Source organism: Sturnira hondurensis, unplaced genomic scaffold, assembly GCF_014824575.4.
Source record: "Sturnira hondurensis isolate 20B ecotype Veracruz unplaced genomic scaffold, ASM1482457v3 Scaffold0000648, whole genome shotgun sequence".
Classification (NCBI taxonomy): domain Eukaryota; kingdom Metazoa; phylum Chordata; class Mammalia; order Chiroptera; family Phyllostomidae; genus Sturnira; species Sturnira hondurensis.
Genome location: NW_028073279.1, coordinates 11,727,730 through 11,755,350, shown reverse-complemented (window position 1 = coordinate 11,755,350; position 27,621 = coordinate 11,727,730). Strand labels below are relative to the sequence as shown.

The 27,621-nt window shown below is 38.4% G+C and overlaps 1 protein-coding gene across 5 annotated transcripts in view; it reads left to right on the top strand.

Annotated features, from left to right (window-relative positions):
- The window catches only part of PATJ (PATJ crumbs cell polarity complex component), a 330,197-nt gene that overhangs the window by 211,990 nt on the left and 90,586 nt on the right, over window positions 1-27,621 (top strand). For all 5 annotated transcript variants that reach the window (XM_037043696.1, XM_037043706.1, XM_037043682.1 and 2 more), the window contains exons 30-31: window positions 12,637-12,709; window positions 25,400-25,492. In XM_037043696.1, the coding sequence (XP_036899591.1) occupies window positions 12,637-12,709; window positions 25,400-25,492 (166 nt within the window). The remainder of the gene's footprint in view (window positions 1-12,636; window positions 12,710-25,399; window positions 25,493-27,621) is intronic.

The window sequence follows — 27,621 nt, the reverse complement described above, 5'->3', positions numbered from 1 at the left end:
TCATTAGTGAAAGTTAGTAAGTTGCTGTTATGTATATGTGACTTACACAATCACTCCCCCTCTTTTTTTCCTGCATCATTACATTTTGGACAGTCCTCAATTCTGTAATTGTGCACTAAGCCACACAGGGACTCTGATATTCTGAATTTTTCTGCCCTGGATCATCCAGAGGTACATGACCATCTGAGTTCTTACTATGCACCACACATTTAGTTCTATGGGTTTTCCTATTCAACCTATTTAAGTACGGCGGAGAGCTCTATTAACACTATGGAGAAAGAATTGCTGTATTTGGCAGTGCAGGGATCCAAGGAGATTAATGATGTTGCCTGCAGCTCTAAATGTCATGTATAACAACTCACTCTCCATTGCTTAATTATATGTGGAAAACATGTGCTGTGCAAAAACTCCTGGGGCATAAGGAGGCCAAATGAAACTGAACCCCTTGGATTTAGTGCTAGCTGTCAGGCCCTACTGAGTAAAAGTGGACTCACCATGGGATCACCTTACCATGGCGATTGAACATATGTCTTGTTTTTGTAATTAAAAATGCAGTGTGGTCTGTCATCCTCTGGCCATTTCCATAAGTGGTGGTATTGACTTGAAATTAATGTGACTCTCAGGTTCCTGTCTGGGAGAAGTCCATCCAAAGAAGCAAGTTGAATGGCTGTTTTTAAAGTCCTTATTGTATTCCTGATTCTTTATATTACCTAGTTTTGATAAATGTGAGGGGGAAAGATGGTGGGCACAATTATGAGTTTTACTTTCATAAAAAAAAACTGTTCATGTATTTGTTCAACAAGTATTTGCTGAGTGCCTACCTGTGCTGGTACTGTGGAGTCAGAGGCACAATCTCTGGCCTGAGCAATGAGGCAGAGAGTAGAAAATTGGGGTACCTCACGCAGTGGTGAAAGCCTATGGTACTACAGGGACATACAGGAGACAAACCTACCCTGGTTTGGGAACCTAAGAGAAAGTGTCACAGAGAAAGGTGCTTAAGCTCACACCAGAAAGATGTATAAGCAAAGTCATAGGTTTTCGATGTTATACCCAACATACCTGGACATTTACTTACAGGAGAAAAATCAGTCCTTCTCTAAGAAAGTACCATGAAATGAGTACAGCTGTGTATGTGGTTTGTTTTGAATACTGGAAGAAAACATCTTTCTGACTCTCAGGGACCATTGAAGAATGCAATGTCCCTTTTCATGTGCACAGTAAAATATCATTCATGGGATGTCTGACATGGAGGTTTGAGGAGGAGGCCTGTCATTAGGGGTTGCAGGGAGAGAGGAAGTAGGGACACACTCCTGCAACTTCAAGGCTCCTCTGTTTCTCTGTTTCGTTGGACCATGTGGTAGACCCATATAAGTCTCTCAGGTGGTCTGAAGTGCTGACTCTTGCTTAATTTCTTCAGTACGTGTTTTCTATTCTATCCATTTTAAGTTGTAATTTTGATTCTTTATTTTGTATGTAAGTAGAATTTATAAGCCTTTTGGTGACAGAACAAGGTGCAGTTGAAGTGTGTTGTGTTTTGCGCTTTCGTTGAACATTGCAATTTATGCATCCCAGTAAGAATCATTGTTTCCTTTGACATACTGTGGTAACCTCGGGAAGCTGTCCATTAAATCTGGCTCTGATTCCATTGAGTCATACATTTCTAGAAACATTTTGAAAACCTATAGCATATTTTGAATATCCACAGTATGCATAAATTTTCCTCCTTTGAAGGTGGTTATAGTTGGTTAGTCTTAACTAACCAAAAAAATTTATTTATTTCATGAATTAGGTGAATTAGATAAGTGTTGCTATGAAAGAACAAGCCCATCTCTCTAGTGTGACTTTGTAAAATGTCTTTGAAAATCAATTTTATTATTTCAAGGTTAGAGCTGGTAATTATTTCTTTGCTACTCCCACTCCTTAATCTTGTAGAAGGTTCTAGAAATGGTGACTCTCTTTGTTTCACTTCTGTGGCACCCAGAAACACCTAGTTGCTGTGATGGTCACAGGGATGATGTGGATGGAGTTTTTGGTTTGGTTCGGTTTTTGCTGGTCAATATCTATACCCCTTTCCCTATAGAATGCCTCTTTTTTTTTAATAAACTCCACTCCTTCAAGCACAAACACACTATATATATACATATATATATACATATATACATATATATATGTAGTGTAGTGGAACTGTACATCTAGATGCCTGTCTCCCTCTGTGGAAGCTGAAGGAGCCAGATCTTCCTCTCATTGCTGAGGTGTGCCCATTGGTTGGTCATATGGACTAAGCCTGGGTAATATGATGCCTTAGGTTTAGAATAGAAAGCAAATAACATGAGTGGTTTTATATGAATGCCATTTATTCCTGGAGTCATAGCACCTTGATCAGAAGTTCCTGCTGTGTATCTTTGTGCTTTCTCCTTCCTGTCCTCTGAAGGTCTCTCAGTTCCTATCTGTTCCAAGTCTGATCATGTAAGGCTGCCTATATTTTGTGAGATCCCAGTGTCCCTCTAATATGTTCCCCTCTGCCCAAATTTATTTCTATTGATTTGCTCACTGCCAAAGGATGGGTGGGAAGTGTGATAAAAGTAGAGCCATCTTCACAAATCATGAGCAACCAAAATGAGATATTTGGCTTCCTCTGTACACATTATGTTCTTGTCACATTTCGGCTTTTAGCTTTAATTCTCAGTTTTTATCCTTCATGCTTACTTAGCAGAGCACAAGACTGCTGAACAAGTCTCTGCTAAGGATCTCCTGTAGGACATGTTTCTATTGCCAAAGCATTTACTGGCTCTTGAAAGGAGATCACCGTGATTATCTCAGAGGAATCAAGCAGGAGCTAATGTTTTGGATTTATACCTGGGGTGGGGTTGGGCTATCACCTTTCCCAGCCCATTGCCTTATGCTGAGGGCAGATGCCTCAACAATGTTTGGACTTTGCTAGCCAGGATAAAGAGAGGAATGGCATGGGGTATCTACTACACTACCTTAAAAAAATACATCTCTTTGAGTAACTTACTAGCCTAAGTCATCTATCCTACCTAGTCCTAAGCTTCCCAATGAACCCCCAGCCAGTCTGCACCACCAAATATTTGGTGAGCCACCTTTTCCTCTGCATGACTGGCAATTAAGAACTTGCCTGGGGTCACCTCTGTGAAATGGGTGACTCTGTGGGTCTGGATGCTAAGTTACTCCCAGCAGCTTTCATTAGTGATTGACACTGTTCGGAATATCAAGTGAATAGAGTTCATAACTGCACTGTCATTGGGTATTTATTTCAAGCTCAGCATATTCAGCCATTTCGTTGGTGTCTTCCTTTTGCAAATGGGAAACTGGTCAGTCTATTCAGATAGTTAGAAATATCTTTTGGGACTTTTCAGAAAGGAGATTTGCTCCCACTGAGATATGATTTGCCTTGTTTTATATGTTACCTCTGGCTCATTCACATGGAGATTTCCTGGCTGAATGTTAATTTGTTGCCATGTTTCAGTTAATAGAGTAAATGTAGTCATTTTTTCTGTCCATATGTGTCTAACATCACTGTATTTACTACAATCAGAAAATAGCATATAGGCTGCTGAGTTGTGTTTGTGTGTTCCTCATTTATTCACCTTCTCTGTGTGTGCGTACCTAAATCTTGTGCTAGGCACTAGATTGTAATTGTAATCACTTTAGAATAGGTTGCAGACAAATTAAATCAATCTACTCAGCAGTCCAGCCTGAATTCAGGCTCTTAACTTCTGCTTTTGATAACATGCTAATTTGTTGGGATAAAGTAAGATCCTATAGGTTTCAGAAAGTGAATTTCCAAGTGGCAAGACCAGGGCCATCTTGAAGACAAAAATGATTTTCAGTTATTTTCTAAATAACTCAAACATGTCCTCATCACACTTGTACTTTTTTTTGTCTTGCTTAGTTAATATTTTTAAATCGTGGTAGAATATGCATAAAATTTACCATCTGAACCACTGGAAGTGTGCAGCTAGGTAGCATTACACATGTTCGTATCATCACACAGCCGTCACCATCATCCGTCTCCAGAACTCTTCACATTTTGCAAAGATGAAGCTGTTCCCCTTTAAAAATAACTTCCCTTTCTCCCCTTCCTCTAGCCCCGGGCAACTACCATCTACTTTCTGTCTCTGAATTATATACTAGGTACTTTATAAAAGTGGAAATCTTACAGTATTTGTTCTTACTGGCTTATTTCACTTAACTTGTTTTCATGGTTCATCCTTGTTGTAGCATGTGTCAGAATAATATTCCATCTTGTGTATATAGTACATTTGTTTATCCATTCTCTTCTGTCGGGAGACACTTCAGGTTCCTTCTGCTCTCTGACTGTTGTGAATGATGCTACTATGAACATGACCATAAAAATTCTCTTTGAGTTCCTACTCTCAATTCTTTTGCATATATTTTCAGAAATGGCATTACTGAATCATGTGGTAGTTCTATTTTTTAAATTTTTTTCAGAAATGATCATGCTGTTTTCCCCAGCAGCTGTACCATATCATTAATACCACCCATGAACCAGGGTTCTGGTTTCTCCAAAACCTCACCAACACTTATATTCTGTTTGGTTTTTTAATAGTAGGCATTCTAATGGGTGACTAGTGGTATCTCATTGTTGTTTTGATTTGCATTTTTCTGATGATTAGTGTTGTTGACATCTTTTCATGTGTTTGTTGGCCATTTGTATGTCTTCTTTGGAGAAATGTCTTTTGAAGCCAAGTCTTTTGCCCGTTAATCAGGTGGGGTTTTTTTTTTCCCCCGATTTTTTTATTTAATTATTTTTCAAGTACAGTTTTCTGTCTATTACTCCCATCCCATCCCACCCCCCATCCTCCCCCCTCCCTCCCATTTCCACCCTTCTCAGTTGTTGTCCATGTATCCTTTCTATAGGTTCCTCTAAATCCCTCCCTTATTTCCCCTGAAATTCCCTCCCCGCTCCCCTCTGGTCACTGTCAGCCTGTTCTCTATTTCAGTGTCTTTGGTTATATTTTGCTTGCTTGTTTGCTTTGTTGTTTAGCTTCCTGTTAGAGGTGAGATCATATGGTATTTGTCCTTCAACACCTGGCTTATTTCACTCAGCATAATGCTTTCCAGTTCCATCCATGTTGTTGCAAAAGGTAGGAGCTCCTTCTTTCTTTCTGCAGCATAAAATTCCATTGTGTATATGTACCATAGTTTTTTGATCCATTCATTTACTGACGGGCACCTAGGTTGCTTCCAACTCTTGGCTATTGTAAATTGTGCTGCTATGAACATTGGGGTGCATAGGTTCTTTGGGATTGGTGTTTTAGGGTTCTTAGGATACAATCCCAGCAGTGGAATTGCTGGGTCAAAAGGCAAGTCCAATTTTAGTTTTCTGAGAAAATTCCATACTGTTTTCCATAATGGTTGTACCAGTCTGCAATCCCACCAACAGTGGACCAGAGTCCCCTTTTCCGCTCTCCAACACTTGTTGTTTATTGCTTTGTTTATGATAGCCATTCTCACTGGTGTAAAGTGATATCTCATTGTAGTTTTAATTTGCATCTCTCTGATAGCTAGTGATATTGAGCATCTCTTCATGTTTCTCTGGATCCTCTGTATGTCCTCCTTGCAGAAGTGTCTGTTCAAGTCCTTTCCCCATTTTTTAATTGGGTTAGTTGTCTTCTTAGAGTGAAGTCGTGTGAGTTCTTTGTATATTTTGGAGATTAAACCTTTGTCTGAGGTATCATTGGCAAATATATTTTCCCATACAGTTGGTTGTCTTTTTATTTTAATGCTGTTTTCTTTAGCTGCACAGAAGCTTTTTATTTTGATGAGATCCCATTTGCTTATTCTTTCCTTTATAGTCCTTGCTCTAGGGGACATATCAGTAAAAATGTTGCTGCATGAAATATCTGAGATTTTCCTGCCAATGTTCTCCTCTAGGACTTTAATGGTGTCATGGCTTATATAGGTGGTTTGTTTTGTTGTTGTTGCTGTTATTGTTGAGTTGTGGTAATTCTTTAATATTCTGGATATTAACCCCTTATCAGATAAATGATTTGCAAATATTTTTCCCATTTCATAGGTTACCTGTTCATTCTGTTGATTGTGTCCTTTGATGCACGGAAGTTTTTCATTTTGATGTGGACCAATTTATCCATTTTTTGTTGATGTTACTTGTGCTTTTAATGTCATAGCTAAGAAGTCATCGCCGAATCCATTGCAGTGAAGCTTTTCTCCTATATTTTCTTCCAAGAGTTTTGTCGTTTTAGCTCTTACATATAGAACTCTGTTCCACCTTGAGTTCATTTTCATACATGGTATGAGGGAAGGGTCCAACATCATTCTTTTGTATGTGGACATCCAGTTTTCCCAGCATCATTTGTTGAAAAGATTATCCTTTTCCCCATTGAACAGTCTTGCCCCCCTTGTTGAAAACCATTTGACCATGTATATATGAGGGTTTACTTTGGGGCTCTCTATTCTGTTCCACTGGTCCATTATGTCTGTCCTTATGCCAGTACTGTATTGCTTTGATTACTATAATTCTGCAATAAATTTTGAAATCAGGAAGAATGAAACCTCCAACTTGTTTTTTCCCAAGATTCTTTTAGCTATTTGAGCTTCAACATGAATTTTTAGGATGGAACACACTTTCTCTTTCAAAAGAAGTGGGAATGCTTCTTGGAGATAACTTAGTCTCTGATAAATGAAAGTTATGACACTTTATAAATATACGTACTACCCATTATATCATATTCCTTTCTCTTCTCCCATTCACAAGTTGTCATGGGCTCGTTGTTCTTTCTTGAAGGATAAGTATGTTCTCCTCGTAGCCCATAAATCTTTCTTTTAACCACAATTCATAGTATTCTTTCAGAGTTTATATTGGGAAGAATATCCCATATTTATCCTAAGGAATTAGTCAATAGTTATTTGATTAATGTTTCATATAACATGTTAATAAAGTATCTTATTACAATTTGAATTATGGTTACAACTGTGATGGGTAAGGAATAAACATATAGGAGATGTTATCACCAGATCCCTCTCAAGAACATGTGTGTGCTTCCAAAACTGCAGTGAAGTATGCTTAGAAGAGTAAAATGAAGTTGCTGAGAAAGGCCATGTAAGTTTAGAATTTCAGAGGAAAGCAAGATGACTGTGGGAGAAGTGGATGCAGCAAGAACCAGTTTAATGCTGCTGGGGTAAATCTACCTGGGAAAGAATGAACTGCATGAATGGACTTCATTCAAACATTTATTGAGTACTTACTATTTGTCAGATGCTATATAAAACCATACAGTTAATAAGTCCTCTGAGAACTTCTAAGACATGCAAATAAGGAACTATGCACCAGGCAAAACAAGCACCTACAGAGATGACTCGATGATGTTGGGTTATTGAGATTTTAATTTTCAGGCTTGGTTGATGGGAGTGCAATCAAGTGGTTCAACTTGAAAGGGGTGTGATTTAGATTTATTGAGACTAAGAGCTGAAAAAGGAAATAAATAGGAACATTGTTGTCATAGTCCAGGCCACGTGAAAAGTACATGAATTAGGATGGGAAACATGGGACTAGACGAAAAGACAAGGAAGGATGAAGTCTTTAGAAAGAAACCATTAGATCTGATGGTTTTTCTGGTGGGGGGATATAAGGGTAGATGCTGAATGAATGAAGAGTAACTGAGGACTTCACACCGGGAGATTGCAGCATCTGCGACTGATCATCATAGAACCCTATGTTGTGCCTTAGAATCCTGCATTTACGTTCTCTCACACCAGTTCTAGTGGAAGGGACTACCCCAATTTTGTAGATTAAGAAATGAAGATTTTAGAAAGCTGTTTAGTATCTTGTTTACGTTCCATTTTACTGACAGAACTTATATAGATAGAACTGAATTTTTGCCTAGGTCTGCTTAGGTCTAGATATCTTTTCAGAATAACACATCGTTGTTTTACACCATATGCAGGGTCCAGCAGAAGTAACATCTGCTTGAGCGTGATTGGTAGGATAGTGATATGGGTGTAATAATGTATAGTTTTAATTGGAACATTTCACCTAAAATGTCATTTGGTGTGCTTGAGTGTGATATTGTTATGTTACAGAATTACATGCTTATGATTTTGTAATAAAAGATTTTGTACTAAAAAAGGGTGTTATTTGTGCTGGACCCTATATGATCATGTCCATTGGTATGTTCTAGATACTATACTTCTGATCTGTATGTGTGTGTTCTAAATTTTGAGTTCCTGGGAGAAACTATCTATTGGCCCAAACCAAGGCAGGCGCCTGCCCCTTGTACCCACTGAGGTAGAGACAGGCTGTTGCTGTTACACATATAGACATTGCCACTGTAGCCCATCCAGGGAATCACTGGGGGCTGGGCAGGCACCCCAAGAAATGTCAATTAATATGGTTAATACTGACAGCTGGGTGACTGCAGGCAGCACATTGTCATTATCTCGCTGAAGCTGCATGGAAAGCACAGAGCATAGTTTTGGTAGTTCTGCTTTCCACCTCTTCCCTGCCTCGTTAAGATCACTTTCATGTAACACACATTTACAGTACACCTACTCTCTGTCAGCTACAAGCTGGGGATACAAGAAATCAGATCCCATCTCTGTGTTCAGCGAGGGAGAAAGAACAGCATGAGTGATTTTAACAGAACAGGGCAAATACAATGATAAGGAAGGACATGCACTTACAGGGTTCCTTACCCAGAAAAATTGTTCTCACTGTTTTTTGTGTGAGAACTCCATTATCTCTCTCTCAGCAGCTATTAAAGACAATTATAAAAACACCAACAAACAATTACAATTCCTGATTGTGTCTTGTATGGGGCTCTGGGGCCTAAGTCACTTATTCAGCATATTGGAGAGGGAAAGTTCATTATAAAGCAAAAAGATTTCATTTCTTATGAGTATCAGAGAATATGAGGTATCAGAAGGTGCCCCCAAATCATTCAAGTTAACCACTTGTTTGAAGTCTAAATGGCTTCTCTCCTTTGGTCTCCCTCATTCTACTTCTTTCTCTTTAAATTGCTGCTGTGTCAGGTCTCCACTGGCTCGATGCTGAGGTGGTGTGTGAACTCTCAGTAGTAGCTGGATTATAGAGGATTATGAGCTGTGACTTCTGATAGCAGCTTTCTTCTCTCCATTTTTAAGCCTCCCCGTAATTCTCTTCTGTAAGGCTTAAAAAATTAATAGGGACTTTAAAGGCCAGGAAAGTCATATTAATTTGGAGAAAATCATTAAATTGTGAAAGGATAACTTGGCTGATTTGAGCTAACTTGGCACAGCTAATCATGATTTCTCAATAAGAATTTCTGCGTGGCCATATTTTTAATGCTGGTAACCTTTGAAAGAGATAAGAAAGGCCATCTGCTTAATTAGTGCCAAATACACTCTGCCCCATGGGCTCTGAATCCTGAGTAGACATGTCCTGTTGACTTTCAGCTTTAAGCTTGAGCTGAGCTTTATTGCATTATTCGATGGGGGAAACTGAATAGGAAAGAAATGCGATTACTTACTCAGGGGTAACTGACTACTTCTATGTATGAGCAAACTGCTGGGAATGGATTGTACTCCGTGAGAAACAATAGCTTTCTCTTAACGTAATAAAGCGTGCCAAGGCATCCATAATTCTGTCAGAAAAAAAAATCCTTCATGCTCTATATCAATTCATAATTTTAGGGGTTTTTTTCTTTCTGCTTTAATTTGGCTGGTATGGTAGATAATCCAAGAATCTGAAAAGGTTAGAGCAAGAACTAGCACTTAGACTTCACCTCTTTACTTATACTCTGCTTCATTTCATAAGAATTTACATCAGTTTAAGATTTATATAGTTTAACCTACTTACTTAGGCGATCAGGAAACTGATTCTCCTAGAAGTTATTTCCCCCAAATCCTATAGCGAGGTAGTGGTAGTGCCAAAAGTGAAACTCCTACCTCTGTCTCCTTATTGAAGTGAGAGGTTATTACCTCTCACCTTGAAATAGCTATGTTTAAATAGCATAGCTATTTTAAAAAATAGCTGTGTCGAGTACATACTATTTGCCTGGCACTGTGTTTACCCTGGATGATATAATAGACAGTAGGAAGAACATGAATCTTGTCCCTGGAGTGCTTACCTGCCGAGGGGAACACGGATTTAAAGCAAGCATTCATACAAATCAGTTAGGTAAATTATGAAAGAAACAGATCTGTGATCATGAGCAGGGTGTTGGAAACACACAAATAATGGAGATCCTAGAAGGCTGGGTTCTGAAGATGACATTTATAGTGAGCTATGAAGGAAAAATAAGAATAAATCAGACAAAAGATTTGGGCAACAAGCATGCAGAGAAGAAGAAAAGAGAATGAGAGAAGGCCCTGAGGTGAGTGGTGCTTGGCTCAGGTGAGAAATGGAAAGAAACCCGCTCTAGCAGGAGAAAAACACAGCAAGCAGGGAGAAGAGAAGACGAGAGGAGGCTCAGACTGCTCAAGGCAGGACAGCCCCCCCGACAGTTCTAAACTTGACCCTACGTGTACTAAGCAGTCATAGGAAGATTTAAAACAGGATAGAAATCTAATCAGATCTGTGATTTGGAACCATAATAATTTTGCGAAGTGAAGAATAGATGGGAGAGAGGACGAAGAGCATTAAGCAGGGAGACCAGCTAGTATGCTCTCACATCAATACTGGTGAGACATGCTGATGGCTGGCACAAGGAGAGAGGAGGGAAAGAGGTGCAAAGATTCAAGGTATGTTCTGAAGGTAGAATCAACAAGATTTCTTTTTTTAGAAGTCAGATTTTTTTATTAAATATTAATACATTCTAATCAAATAGTAACAGCAGTAAATATACACTTTGAAAAAACAGGCAGTTATCCCCCTATATCTGGAAGAAAATTAAGTCAAAGCTTTCTACATGGTAGAAAAGGAGACAACTGCTAATGTTCATAGTTAGGCAATTCAAGGACAACTTGGAAATTTCTAAAACCATTTGCAAAAAAATCAATGGCAACAAGTTGGGACACAAGTACTTCAAAGGGTAAAATGTCTATATCTACATGGTTTTATTAACAGTGACTGGTTGCACCTGTATAGCATAGATTGGCTATACAACTGAGGCGTGAAAGGTTTCAAGAATGACTCTCTGGTTCTTGGTTGAACAACCGGGCAGATGCTGTTGACATTTGCACAGGTGGAGAAGAAATTGACTCTGGAATCCCAGGGGGAGGGGGTACTAAGTGGGATAAAGAGCTCTGTTTTATTTAAGATGCTTGTAAGACAGCTAGTGGAGATGTAAAGTGGGATATGCGGAGTCTAAGCTCAGAAAAACACCTGGGCTACCTATGTGAACTTGGAAAACATCGATACATAGACAGTCTTTGAACTTAAGGAAATAATTCGCCTGGTTGAGGTTATCAAACTCACACTGGAGAAGAAGGATGGGTGGAACATAAATTAAATAAGTAAAGGCATTTTGGGTAAAGGCCGTAGTACAATTAAAACCCCAAAGCAGGAATGATGTGGACCAATGGAAATTTTTCCAGTTGGTGAGAAATGAAAAATCATATGGGTGGGATTTTGACTGTCCTCCTAAGTCAGGTAGTGGTTATCCTATATAATCTAGTCATATTGAGAAATCTGTGAACTGTCTTCACATACCAGTAAGAAGCATTTTTTGGTGCTTTGTTTATATTGTGAAATCTTAGCAGGGATGTCCAACCGACAACCCGCAGGCTGCATGAGACCCAGGTTGGCTACGAATGCGGCCCAACACAAAATTGTTAATTGACTTAAAACTTTTTTTCATTTATCAGTTTTTGTTAGTGTTTGCATATTTTACATGTAGCCCAAGACAGCTCTTCTTCCAATGTGGCCCAGAGATGCCAAAAGGTTGGATGCCCCTGCAAGGCTTAAAATCAGACTTAACATAAATCTTGAGATAATTATATTGGTTGTGCATTGTGATTGAAGAGTAAAGGATAAATTGCCCACAGAACCACTGTCTATCATTTGCTAATAAATAACTTAGTGGAAATAAGCCCAAATAATCAGAACTGGTATTCCAGGAGTTGTTCTGTGCCTGTCATGCTGGTGATGAACTTTCAGCTCCTACCTCTTCTGCTCCCATTAGCATGATGAGGAGTAGAATTAATCTAACCCACAAAGCATTGCCTGACTGGACCTCTGCTTTCCCCATCCATCACTCCTCCTCACAGAGTCCTCCCATGTGGGGACTGTCACATACATCCCATCATCCTTCATTTGGCAGAACAAAGTAAGAAGCCAAGTAAGGAGGTGGGGAATCTTTCCAGTTCAAAGAGCAAAATGCTCTAAACATTAGCAGGGCCTACAGGTTATGCACACTTTTCTGAAAGATGTATACTCCCCAGTGCAGAAAGAGTTGATGAGTTTCCAAAATTATCCTCTGCAGCACCTGACTTACTAAGCAGGATTTGGCCAGCTCCTAGCATCATCAGTCTTTGTCACTAATAATGTATCTCAGTATCCCTTGAGTAATACATCTGTTTTGCATGCTATATGTTTTTTTTAATTCTGTAGAGCTGAGTGTGCATTTTCAACTGAGAACTGAGGAAATGATTCTAATTTGAGCCAGGGACTTGTCATTTACCATGTACTGATTCTGTCTATTTTAACATCCACAGAAATGAAGATGCAGTCAATCAGATGGCTGTTACTCCCTTTCCATTGCCATCAAGTTCTCCATCTTTTATTGAGGTAAGGTGACTCCTAATTAGCTTCTAGTGAATATATTAGGCATACTTATCATCATTCTTTTTTCTAAATCTAGCTTTTTGATTTTCAATATCTCATATTCCAACCCCATACATTTATTAACTAGGGAATTTCCCTAATTAAAGTAATAGTAGTTGAAACATGATTATAAAATTATGTAAAAACAAGGTTAAACACACACATTTGAACTTAATCATATGTCTAATCACCTTCCTCAAAGGTCTTTAAGTCTTTTTCTAGACATAAAATTTGTCCTAATTGGGCATTTCAGAATTTATTAGAAAATTATATAGTATTTAGTATAGTATTTTTTAAAATAACTGAATAGTACCTCTTTCTTTAAGGTTTTCAAACAATTTAATACATGTGGTTGCAGCTATCTTTAAAAAATTACTTTCAATTATTGATAGGGAAATTACTAATACAACAAGATTGCTCTCATAATAATCTGCTTCTAGAGATAGATAGCTCTATGATCAGTGTGTCTTCTCAGCCAAGGGAATATTACATTCTCTTTATTATATTATTCATTGAACTATTTTTTTATTTCAAAAAGAAATGCATACTTATAATTAATCAGATGCAGAGTTATTATGAAAAAAGTTGATTTTCCTTTTCCCCCTCCCTAAGGAAGTTAATATTTACTGTTCAGTATCTCTCCATACTTTTTCCTTTGTTTCTATACCAAAAATGAACAATTACATATGAATAGTATCTCTCTTAGCAAATATTCAATTATATAATCCACATTCTTTTTATTTAGCAAGTATTCAGTGAGTGCATTTTGTGTACAGGCACTATTTTGGGTATTAATAAATAGATATGAATAAAACTAATAAGGCTCCCTACCAGGTTCAGTTACATTCTAATGACAAAATTAACTAACAAATAAATAAACTAAGAGAGCTATCAATAGCAGTCGGTGCCTTACAGATAATTAAATTAAGGGATGTAGCTTGCAACTACATTGGTTGTTCATAGGGAAGACCTCTTAGACAAGGTGAAACTTAAACAAGATCAAAATGATGAGGAGCCAGACATCCAAAAATAAGGGGGAAAGGCTTTCTCTGCAGAGGGGATAAAACTAGCTCTCAACTGATGAGCTGGATGTGTTTGAGGAATGTGTCTGGGAGCATATATGTGTAATAGAAGCCACTGGAAGGTGTTTTAACAGGGGAATGAAGTGAGTTGATGTACATTCTACTATGTAGAGAATGGACTATAGGGAGGTAAAAGTATTATGCCAGAAGGTAGAAGCCTGGTGTGACCCAGTTGTGATTGGATGAGGTTTTGGTATTGGAAGCAGAGAAAAGTGAGCTGGTTCTTGATGTTTTGGATGGCAGATCGGTCTTGCTTGTTTAAAAGTGGGAGTTAAGGGAAAACAGAGAATCATGGACAAACCTAGATATGTGGATAGAGTGCCATTTACTACAGTCTGTTGAAGAATGCTGGTCTTTAAAAGAGAAGCAAAAATGAAGAGGTTTGTTTTAGATAAGTTTAAGATGTATATTATACATCCTTCTGGAATAGATTTTGTACATTAAAAAGAGAAAACTTGCTTTTTTGCTTAATATAGTGATCATATATCTATCTATATGCTCTATTATAATCTTTTTCCAACTGACAGATATCCTGATGACATTCCAATGTTTTGCCAGTAAATGATGCCAAAATAAACATTGGCACAAAGTACACACACATGAGTGTATCAGTCATATGATGCTTTTATTACTATAACATGGATTTCCCCAATGTACAATTGCTGATTCAGAGCAATATGAATTCAAATTTTTAATCTGTATTGACCAATTACTATCTGAAAAGATTATAATGATAGATATTGACTCTCTACCAATACAACTTTAGCCACAGTTTTGCCAGAACTGGTTATTTTCATTTTAATTAAGAACTAAGGAAGGCAGTTCTCATGGTGGTAGAAATGAGGGATCCCAGAGCCATACTACTTCAATCCAAATTCTAGTACAAGCATACACTAGATATGTGACCTTAGGTAGTTATAGTAACCTCTTCTAGCCTCACTTACCTGCAGGGAGATAACAATATGACGTTCCTACCTCCACAGGGTTAAGATTAGGTAAGGTGTGTGCATGTATCTTGTGCTGGCACCTGGTGGCTACCCAATAAATGTTAGTACTTAATTATTAAGTATTTTGTGTTTGTACAATGTCACATAAAATTATTTGGAAGGTTAGGGGTCTATATTGTAGAAAGTTTTTTTTCTATAGTATTATTAGTTATGAATGTTCCCATCAAAATATCATCCTCTTGGAAATGAATTTTTCATTATCTATATTTTTTTCTCCATGTAAAAGACAAGTACCTTTATAATGATCAAGAAAACTAGCCTTTCATTAAATTATAAAGTTTCTGTGAGATCCAGCTTTTGTGTCTTAGAGTAGGCAAATGTATACTGTTGGTGTCAGCATTTAGTTTGAGAGTACTATTTTCTGGTTTCTGTTTTGTTTCCTTTGTTTCCTTTCTGTTGGGAATGACTTCCTTTTTCATTTAAATTACATTTTATTGTTTATGCTATTCCAGTTGTCCCAGTTTTTTCCACTTTTCCCTTCTCTACCTAGAACCCCCACTCCCTCAGGCAATCCCCACACTGTTGTCAGTATCCATAGGTCATGCATATATAGTCTTCTGCTAGTGTATTCCCTATGTTGTACTTTATATCCCATAACTATTCTGTAACAACAAATTTGTACTTCCTAATTCCTTCACCTTTTTTTGCCATCCCCCTGCAACCTCCATCCCATCAGGCAACCATCAAACATTCTCTGTATCCATGATTCTGTGTCTGTTCTGCTTGTTCACTTATTTTGTTTTTTAGATTCAATTATTGATAGATATGTATGTATTACCATTTTATTCTTCATATTTTTGTCTTCTTCTTAAAGAAGACCCTTTAACATTTCATATAATACTGGTTTGGTGGTGATCAACTTCTTTAGCTTGTTCTTGTCCGGGAAGCTCTTTACCTGCCCTCAATTATAAATGGTAGCTTTGCTGAGTAGGGTAATATTGGTTGTAGGTCCTTGCTTTTCATCACTCTGAATGTTTCTTACCAATCCCTTCTAGCCTGCAAAGTTTCTTTTGAGAAATCCACTGACAGTCTTATGGGAGCTGCCTTGTAAGTGACTAACTGCTTTTCTCTTGCTGCTTTTAAGATTTTCTCTTTGTCTTTAACCTTTGGTATTTACCTTTGGTATTTACCTATTAACCTTTGGTATCATTAACTATGATATGTCTTTGTGTGGGCATCTTTGGGTTCCTCTTGCTTGGGACTCTGCACTTCCTGGACTTGTATATCTATTTCGTTCACCAAGTTAGGGGAGTTTTCTTTCATTATTTTTTCAAATACATTTCCAACTTTTTGCTCTTTCTTCTCCTTCTGACACCCTCATGATACAAATGTTGCATGTTGAAGTTGTTCCAGAAGCTCCTTACACTATCCTACTTTTTTAAAATAATTTTTTCTTCTTGCTGTTCTGTTTTGGGTGTTTTTTGCTCCCTCATATTCCAAATCTCTGATTTGATTCTTGGTTTCATCCACTCTACTGTTGATTCCCTGTAAATTGTTCTTCATTTCAGTGAGTGTATCCTTCATTTCTAACTGGTTCTTTTGTATCATTTCCATGTCCTTTTTTATGCTGTTGAAGTTCTCTCCGAGTTCATCTCCTCTTTCCCAAAGTTTATTGAGCATCTTTTACCAGTTTTGAACTTGGCATGTAATACATTGTTTGTCTCCATTTTGTTTAGTACTTTTTCTGTTTTTGTTCTCTTCTTTCATTTGGATCGTGTTTCTTTGTCTCCTCATTTTGGCAGCCTCTCTGTATATGTTTGTATGTGTTATGTAGAGCTGCTATGACTCCCTGTCTTAGTAGAGTGGCTTAATGTAGTAGATATCCTGTACTGTCCAGTGGTATGGCTTCCCCTATCACCTGACCTGGGTATTCTAGGTGTCTCCACTGTGTGGAAAATGTATACCTTCCAGTTACAGTTTAGCCTGGATTGCTTTTATCAGGTCAATAGGAGGGATTCACTCAGGCTGATCAGCCACAAGGGCTGGCTGTGATCACTGACCACCAACCTCAGATCACTGTGAAGGATCAGCTGAGTAGGAGCTGACTCCACAAAGCAGGACTTACTTCAGCAGGGCCTGGTGCCCACCGGTTCTGCTCCTTGAGTGTGTTGCTTAGGGAGGTGGTTGTGTGGTGGGACTCCAATGTTGTCTGTAACTGTCCACTTGGTGTGCAGGACCTGGGGCCTCCTGAGAGGTACAGGCCAAAGTCAGCCACTGCCTGTCATCTATCCAGAGCCACCAGGCATAAACTACAAAGTGGTCTTCAGGCCCAGCTGGTGTGGCTCAGTAGATTGAGCACAGGCCTGTGAACCAAAGTGTTGCCAGTTCAATTCCTAGTCAGGGCACATGCCTAGGTTGCAGGCTAGGTCCCTAGTAAGGGCCACATGAGAGGCAACCACACATTAATGTTTCTCTCCCTCACTTTCTCTCTCCCTTCCCCTCACTCTAAAAATAAATAAATGAAATCTTTAAAAAAAGTGATCTTCAGATATTTGGTACTTGTGCTAGACTTAGAGGTGCCCAAGTGAGGCCAAGCTGTGAACCAAGGCCAGCTATTTCTAGTGCCAGGCCACTTAGTAAGAGGTACAGGGCTCACTGAGGCAGGATAGTTCATGTTTTTGAGAGTATTTAGGAAAATCTGAAGCATGAGCCAAGACAAGCCATTAGTATGGAAAGCCGTTGGAAACTGCTCAGGTGGGCCTGAAAGTTGGGTGGGGTAGAGCCTCAGGAAATCACCAGAGTGAGGCACAGTATTAGCCAGGTTGATGGAGTCACGGATGTGGTGCCTGCCGCTGGCTCTGTGTGGAGAGGGCTAAGAAGAGGAACAATGGCCTCTGCTAGCACTTCTGTCTGGGAGGAACTGCTCCCAGCTGCCCCTAGCTTCCCCTTGATGCCAGACACTTCCATTTTTTCCTGTATGCCTCTGGTGTCTTTCAAGCTGCTGGCCCAGCCCTGGAGCTCAGAGGAAATGAGTCCAAGTAAGCCCATGTGCGGGTCCTTAAAGAGGAACTTCCTGGAACTCCAAAAGTTTCTGTCTTCCACAGCTTCAACCCCCACTGATTTTTACAGGCAGAAGTTATGGGGCTTTATTTTCTAGGCACTCGATCCCTGTTCTGGGGACCTGATGTGGGGCTGGGTCCTCTCCCTCCTGAGATATCCCTCCTGACTTTTATCTGTCACATGTGGGTGTGGGACCATCCTGTTCTGTGTCACTGCCCCTCTTACCAGTCTCAATGTGGTTTCTTTTTTAATTTCGTGGTTGTAGGACTTCAATTCACCTCTATTTCTGGTGGTTCTGAATAATAGTTGTGCTGTAGTCCAGTTGTAATGTTGATGTGGTTGTGCAAGGAGGTGAACAAGGTTTACCTACTCTTCCATCTTGACTGGAAGTGTCAGGAATGACTTCTGATGTCAGCTGCATATCTTCTCTAGTGAATACCCAGCTAAGTAGTTTCTGCTGCCTCTTGCTGAAAGGGCAGAAACTTATAAAGGGATGACTGAATATAGTGTCTACTGTGTCAAACATTATCTTAGGTGTGTTGTCTCATGTCCTACTTATAACCAGACCTCTTGGAAACAGTATAATTATTTCCACTTTACAGAAGAAGAGACTGGGATGAAGAGAGACTAAATAGCATACCCATATGCCCAGAGTCAGGTGTGTTATTCAGCATTAGCTTCCATATCTATACCTGGAGTTGTTTCTGCCAAACCTTTATAGACTTATAAAGAGTAAAGGAAGTAATGTATGTAAAGCATTCAGTACAGCTCATGACACAAAGTAAATGCTCATTAAATGTAAACTATTTATTCAAATATTTATGTGTATTTAACTCAGTTTTTAAGTATATTAAACAATATTAGCTTCTGTTTTCATTTTTTAATTGTGCTAACCACAGAAATTTTACTTACACACATAACAGAAGCAGTAATAAGTGAGAAAATAATTTGGTGTCATACACAATAAATTTATTGTATTCTGAAAATTTAGAAGGCTGATTTTACTTTTAAATGAAAAAGACTAGTAACATGTATGAAGTATAAATAATGCCAGTCTTAAGTTGTAAGAGGCTAATCACAGTATTTAAATCAAATTTGGGTGTGCCATTATTTATGTTTTATTTTCAAAAATAAGTCACATTAGGCACCTAGTATATAAATAAATCATAAATCCTTTTCTCTAAAGGGATATGCTGTATGATGCTTCTGTTGCAACATCTCAATGAGTTGTGGGATAAAGAGAGGGTTTTTTTTAACCTCTGGAAGTTGCCCTCCAATAACTGCCACCACAGATGAGTGTTACCCATTTCATGGCTGATATATGAAGCATGTAGGTATACTCTGGTCCCCTGACCACTTCCTCATTCCTTCTCATTCAGCCATGTGGCCCCTCTCATTAGGCTTTTTCCCTCAAAGCATTTTCTAGTAAGTAGTTAAGCATAATTTATATCTGACATCTTGCTGAGAGAGCTAGCCAAATCATAAACAGGTAGGTAAAGTACAGCCATATCATTATTAGGTTGGACCTGCCAATAATAATTCAGCATAGTTGAATAGCACTTTTATTAAATATTAATGGGACCTTATATTCATTTGTTTATTAAGCAAATATTTGTTGAGCTCTTATGATGTGTCAGGCACTGTTCTAGACACCAAGGGTATGGCAGAAGAAATTACTGTGTGCATTTGTGTGCTGATACAGTGAACAAGAGTGCTAATAGAACATTGAACAAGGCAGATGAAGATGTGGGTTCTTGTTTTAGTTCTACCAGTAACCTGTTGGACATATGACCTTGGTAGAGGTATATTACTTCTCAAAGTCTGCTTTTTCCTATAAAGCCAGGTTAATAGCTTTTCCTGCCTGTATCAACAGGTAATTATGAGGATCAAGTACTAAATGTAGGTAAAAGTGTGTTAAAACTTGTGCAGCTATGTACATATATAAGGGGTTATAGGCATTCCTAGTCCTATATTTTTGTGATTGTAATGTTGTTGGGACAGCTGCATGACACAGTAATTGATAACATAAGCTTGAAAGTCGAAGAGATGAACTTGAGCCAGTTATGCTCCATAAACTTGCATTTCCTCACATTGAAAAGGAGTTTGGTAATAATAATGAATTCAGTGAATTTGTTAGAAAAATTTAATAATGATTATAAAAATTTTAGCATTATTCTTGGCACACAGTAGGAACTCATATTAGCTGTGATTTTACTGACATTATTACAGCCCTCTAACAGAACTCCCAGCCTCCAGGAACTTCCTTTTTCAAAACTTACATAAAACACGGGATCTCTCTTCTTACCATGTTTACTGTGTTTGTCCTCTTGTTCAAATGCCTTTAATGCCTCCTCCCTGCCTATCAGACCATATCTTCCTATCAGGGTTAGAATTAGGCTTTGTGTTTACCTCCACAGCCTCCACTAATAAGCTTTTTGTTCTCATTAAAACTGGTTTCCCCACCCCTCTGTCTTTGTTTCTACTGTTTCTTCTACCTGGTTGTCTTCCTAGTTCTTCTTTATTCTCAACCACAAGTTCCTTGAAGCATTGATTTTTGAACACCTCCTCCACGTTCTGCATGACTCAAAATAAGTAAAATAATGTGTAGAGAGTAATAAGCATAGCACCTGAAATGTGCTCAAGTGTGAGATGCTGTTCACACGACCAGCTTCATCCCACACCATTCCCTTCAGTAGTCTTTACTCCCTTCACGGTTAAATAATACTCAGGATTCCTTTAAAAGGTGAAAGTTGTTCTTTTTATGATATCATCTGGGCCTTATAGAAAACAACCCCTTTCTAAATGGGTATATCAAGGATTCTGTTCCTTGTACTTCCATCATTTTCTTGATATTTTAAGAATGTGAAATTGTAACCACAATACTAAACTGTATGCTTTGGGAGGGTTAAGCTTTTTGTCTCCTTAATCATCAAATCCTCAGTGCCTGGCACATAGTACTTGCTCAATAAATATTTGTGGGGTAATTGAATGGCAGGAACCATATTAAGGCTTTTTTACTGCATCCTGGATGCTTCACTTCAGTGTTGAATATCTCGTATTAATTCCATTTATTCTGCTGCTATTTACCAAATATCTACTTAATAAAGCATACAAAAATTAACTGCAGATAGTCTCTACCCTCAAAGAAATTGGAGCCTTATAGGGCAAATATGACATGTATATGACTAAAACAAGGGACCCTCAGGAATACAGCTTTAAGAGGAGTTCACAGGATGAATGGTATTTCCTGGTAGGACAAGAGCGATTTCTGATTGATAAATTGGGTTTTAAAATATGAACATCATTGGATAAGACTGTGGGAGCAGAACAAATGAAAACACAGACTAAGAAAAATAAGGGTGTGGAATAAGAGGAGAGTATAAGGGCATGTGGAAGGGAGTAGTAGAAGTGGGGTTAGAAAAACAAATTAAGGTCAAGTGAAAGAGGCTTGAATTTAAATCTCAGAAGGTTTGAATTTTATGCGGTGGGCACTTGGAACGGTTGAAGGCATGTGTACAGTGAAATGGCCTGATCAGGGCTCTGCTTCCAGTAGGTTAGTCTAAGAGCAACGTCAGAGATGTCTTGAAGAGGGAAACCCGGTTAGGAAGACACTGTTGTGGTGTCTCACAAGAGGTACTGAGGACTCACGTGTACTTGAATTGCATGATATTTATTCCATTCTTCGACAAGACAGGCTGGATGGGTCTTTTAGAATATCTTTATGGAAGCAGAAAACTGGATTTTTCCTATTTCTCAGAAGTTGTGCTTTTCTGAATGCTAAGTGAGATGGAGCAAGCCTCAAAAAGAATGGAGAGGCTAATTATCCAGGAAATGTCATTAGCATAATGTTCATTTTATCTTAATTGTGTGCTGCCTTTCTGGAATTCTGAGTAGCCTAGAAAGTATGCTTCTGATTGAGGGTAGAAGAAAGAAATTCAATTTGTCACATCTAGTAAACATGACTTTGCAGAAAGAAATATTTGTGAATTTAGGCTGGCAATGAGACTAATAAATCATTTTGTGGTGTTTTTGAAGAGAATGTTCGATTTAGAAAATATGGGGGTGACAAAATTTAAACCAACATTTGTTTTTGTTTTTTTTTAAGTATTTTCCATTATAGCAAGCATTTATAGTTGTTGGAGTTTTTCTGGTTACTTTGTTTTTATAATTTATTTTGCTTAGTCAAATCTTAAATCAAATTAAAAGGAAAACAATTGTATATTATAATATACTATTTGCCATGTTAAATGAAGGAAGAAAGTAGGGAACAACACTGTGGAACCTTTATCTGATCAGAAGTGTTTTCCAAACCCATGAAAACTTCCTTAACTAATTCAGCTTTTATTGATAGCCCACTCTCAAGTTAAACGTAAATTCCTGCTGTCAAGGATTTCACTGTCTAGTTGGAGAAAACTATAGACAGATAGTGGGTATGAAAAAAATAAAGTAGTAATAAAAATAAACGTTTATCATCACTTAATGTGGAAGATTTTAAAGGAGCCCAAGGGAGGGAGTTTAGAACTTCCTGAATATTTGTGAGACTTCTCAGTGGGCAATGAAAGCATTACTCATCAATCTTGCCCTTTTTTGTGGTAAAGGCTGTGTTAAATATATAATCATGAACTTTGCCTTTTCTTTTCATTCACCTATAAAGCATAATTCACCGTGGAAGCTACTGACCGTGGTCTTCATGGGGAAAGGCCATTCTCCTTGAGTAGCCTAGGCTGAAGAGGCAGCATTGGGCAGGTGGTTTGAGGATCAGCAAGAGAGGAAGAGATTACACAGCCAAAAGGATTAGCTTAATCATCTTGGGTTTCAGTGGGCCACCATCCACCAGCCAGATGGTCTTCACACCACTGGGACACAATTGTGCTTTGGAAACCATGCTTGCTGACCTATTTTCCCCTTCCCATCTCTGACTGATTCCTGTTTTCTAAGCTCATGGTCAGCAGGGGATTTTGAAGACTCCTTAACGCCATATGAGCCATTCTGTTCTCTGAACAGAAACCACATTGTTTAATTCTGTGCCTCGTTAAAGCCTGAAAACTCTTTTGTAAACTTTTGCTCTCCTAGGAAACTGAACGCTTCATTGCTAACTTCTTAATACCAACTTCCTTCTCACCTGACTCTCCTCTCCAGCTATATTTTGCCTTTAAACCCCTCTGTGGAGTCATCCCAAACTAAAAACAAGGAAAGCTTGAGAAAGGGCTCATGGTACAGTTAAAAAGAACATTGACTTTGAAACAAGATAGCTCTGATAAATTTAAAAATGAATCAGACAAAGGAAATGAATGAGGCAGATTTGGGGTTCAGGATCTTTCTTTCTCATCAGGGAGTTCAATCCTGAATGCACATAATTAAGGTAAATATGAAACAATGGCACATGACATAAGTTCAGGTAAACTATTAGGTGGGTTAGAGGAAGAAGTGTTTTCAGCTAGGAAGGAAAAGATTTATTGAGTAAGTAGCATATGAGACATAACTTTGTAGGTATAAAGAGTATTCCCCCTTTTTTTTAACTCAAATATTAAAGGATATATACACTGTTTGCCACCTAGACTACTTTGCCCATGTTTTCTTACATTTTCTAAGTTGAAGCATCAGACAGCTGTTTTCTACCCCACTATAGTATTCATTCTCTAGAGCCAAGAAAGTACATTGCTGAGAAATAAAAAAGTAAAGATTCCTCTCATTTATTTAAATGCTTTCTTCCCCATACTCATACAGGGTTGTTATGGAGACCACATGAAACGGCATGAATTAGGAACCTGTCTCAACAAAAGCTAGAAAAAAAAGATTAACCACACCTGGTGTTGTGTTAATAGAACTTTTATATGTTTATCCATTAATCTTCAAGGCAACCTAATAGGGTAGTATTTTCAATTTGGTATTTTTCTTTGTACCTTAAAAACAAGTGCTCAGACTTGAAAGTAACTTGCAGAAAATCATATAATTCTAAGTAGCAAAGTTAAAATTTAAAACCAGATCCAACCAATTCTAATGTCCATGCTACTTCCTTTCTTGGGTTTTTTAAAAGATATTTCTCATAGCTCTTCTTTATCTGTTTTAAATATGTAGTAATGCACACTAACTCTTCTGTAATCAACAGTGTAGAGATAATTAATGCATAATTCCCCAACCCCTAATCCTACTCCTCAGAAGTAAGCAATTTAAAAATTTTTGTTCTATATGCTTACAGATATTTTCCCTGCTTCTATATCTATATCTATTATATAGGAAAAGGTTGTGGTAATTTACAGTCTCTCAGTGGTATATAAAAATTACTGTTTTACTGTACTGTTAATACTGAACGTTCTCTTTTTATTCTCATGTCCAAGTGATAGATGAAAGAATGCTATAATTGCTTTAATTTGCGGGGTTTTTTAACATTATAAGTGAGCCAGGATCTCCTGAAATCAAAACTGTTTGGGGGAGGCATAATCTGCCATTCTACAAACAATCCCACTGGAATTCATAATAATCCTAAAATGGTGATGTTTTAAAATAAAAATCTAGATAAACACAAGAAACTTCATTTATTATGCTTATTCTCTCTTACGTGCTCTTAGAAGGTGAAGAAACTTCTAGTTATTTAACTTGAACATTTAATGTCATTATTCAGTTGAAGAGATACCTGATGTGTTTTGGAATTGTAATGGGTCTTATTATTACCAGGTGTCTCATTTATATTAAATAAATACTTTTAAAATTCTGCAGAAAGAATCATCAAGAAAACAAGCACTCAATTCATTTATTGGTTCAACCAGTATTTGTCAACTGTTTCCACGTGCCAGGCAAGGAGCTTAGGTACTTGAGTTTCAGAAATCAATACGATAAATACAGTCTCTTATCTCAAACAGTTCCTCACTATACAGAAAATAAACAAATATCTCAGAAAGTTTTGGCTGGAGGGAACAAATAGCTAACTGTAAGTGGGCAAAACAATAAGTAAACTTATTGGCTCTCCTTAGAACACTGCTAGGAGAAGGCTGAGCTTCAGGTTTGCTGGATCCAGTGGTGCAGGTCCTTCCCACAGGGAACCAGCCCCTTCCATCTCTTTGTCGCCTTTCACAATGTCAGCCTCATCCCCAAACTGGTTTCCTCTTGGTTGTGGGATGGTAGGCTGTGACATTTTGAGCTTCTTGCTTTCTTGTTTATTTGGGATGCATGGGGACTTCTCATAGTTCTTTTAAAATCAAGAAAGGGCTTTTCCAGAAGTCTCCAGCAAACCTCTCTTGGTGTCTTATTGACTAGAACTGAATCATATACCTATTCCTGACAAAATCATTGGCAAAAAAAGTGGCATTAACCTGAAGTCAGTCTGGCCTCTTGGAACAGAAGTGGGGATGAGCTTTTCCTGAGGCACATCTGGAAGCAGTAGAGGCAGATACACAGAAAAGAAAATGTCCCTCTACTGGAAAGAAAGGAAGAAAGCAGAAATAGCTTCTGAGAGAAAGCAATATCCACTACAGTAATAGAACAAACTATCATTGAATGTGGCCACAGTATAAGTCTCTGTGAGTGAAGAATGACATCTTTGCCATTTTCTTTTTAATGTCTTCTAGGATCAAAGTGGCACCGAACCCGTTAGTAGTGAGGAAGACGGCAGCCTCGAAGTTGGTTCTAAACAATTGTTTGACAGTGAGACCTCCAAACTGGTGAGAATCCTGGTGGTTTCCATCCAGTGTTCCGTCTAGGGGTGCATTATTTGTATTTTGTGCCACTTTGGAAAGGATCAACTGTTGTGTTTTCTCCTCGAAGAATCTTAATCTCTGAGGCAAGGAGCCATTCCATATACTGTCTGACTCATTCACCCCAAAGAATAGCACATTCTCACTTTCTTCACACTTGAGTTGTGCTGTCTGGGACTAAAGCAGCAATCTCTCTTATAAATCTTTTTAAATAATGGGTATCTTTAAGCCTAGGACAAAGCTGAATTAATCCTGGAAGCGTAGAAAGAGATGTTAAATTTATTACATTGATTCATAGGAAAATATAATTAATCTCACCCAGGGGCTAGGATATTAGGAAAGAGGCAGCTTTAGAGAACTTTTTCTCTATAAGTATCCTATTGTTTTATATTCTTTTTTAAAGATTTTACTTATTTATTTTTAGAGAGAGGGGAAGGGAAGGAAACAGAGAGGAAGAGAAACATCAGTGTGTGAGAGACTCTCACATGCCCCCAGCTGTGGACCTGGCCCTCAACCCAGGCATGTGCCCTGTCCTTTTGGTTCACAGGCCAGCACTCAATCCACTGAGCCACACCAGCCAGGGCAGTATCTTCTTTAGTGTTGATTGGATTTCTATGTACCAGATATTTCCTGATTCTTGTATGGTAGGTAAAGATAACTTTCTTTTACACACGAGGAAACCGAGGGTTAGAGATGTAAACTAACGTGCCAGAGGCTACTCACTGGGATGTTGTAGGTCTGAAGATTGGTCCCATTTGGTCTGACTCCCTGCCTTTGCTCATAACCTACCTTTGTATTTAGCAGCCGAGCACTTTCAGGGTTAGACCTCAAGTTCCAGAAAGAAATATGGGCCTTTTTTCTCTGTGTTTCAAAATAACTTACAAATTTCAAACAATTACTCACTTAGAAGGACCATCCTGATTTTATGACAGCACAGAGTTGTTTATTTGACATCAGGGAGTTTGAGAAACCATCTATTTATCTTCTTTCAACTTTCAGAACATATATATTGGGACTGGTGTAGATTCCCTGTTCTAGAAAGTAAATGGGGTCTGTCCAGATGAAGGAAAAGGACATTTTGGCAAGAGTGGAAATTATGGTGGGCCCCTCTTGAACAAGCCCTACATGAGACCTGAGGACTCTGGCATCAGGAGCACTGGGCAAATAGCTTATGACCATCGTTCTTGAACAAGATGTTCTGAGATTACACTTGTTCCCTTTCTGGAAGATAAACTGTATGTTTGAACTGAAGGGGAATGATTGACATTGACAAATTTCAAACTCAGAGCTCCTTCATTTACAAATACTATTCACTTGTTAGCTCCAAGGTTATCATAGGCCCATAGGTAGGCTAAAGAAAAGTCTTTTAAAGCAACAGCATTGTTTTCATGGTTTTTTTTTTTTTTTTTGTAAGTAGTGGCCCCTCATTTCATCCACAGAGGAAATGGTGAAAAGGACGAGAACTCTCTCACTTGCAGGAAGAGTCTGGGGTCCCAAAGAAGCTTCCTTGTTGGCCTCAAGCAAGAGCCCTCCTTCGTCCACACCCTGTTCCCAAGAAAGCCAGTGACAGGGCTCTGAGTCTTACCACAGTGGGAGAGCCCCACACTCAGGCAGAGGCCCTGTAGGGCTGAGGATAATTTGTACATGTTGTTCGCTGTATTTCCCCAAGAACAAGAGCCTTCCCCAAACCCACTGACTTGTGCCTGTTTTTCTACCCTCCCTGACCCTCCCACCACTCTCTCTTTGTGGGATTCTGTGGTTTGTTTCTCACTGTTTCCAATAGAATCTATGCATGGTCTATACAGTTGAGGAAAGTTAGCCTGAGTTTGAGCAACTTTTATAGCGTAAACATAGTTGGCCTAGTATAAAGTACTGGTTAAGAGTATGGCATTAGGCAAATTAACTTCACCAAGCCTCAGTGCCCTCATCTGAAGAATAATAGTAATCAGAATATTATAAAGAAACAATAGTAATCAGCATGTTATGAAGAAACAGTATAGGGGAGTATAAGGCAAATAGTGTTCAGTAAGTTCATTCATTCATTCAACAAATATTTGCCTGATGTCACTATTGATATCACTATGCTACAGGCACTG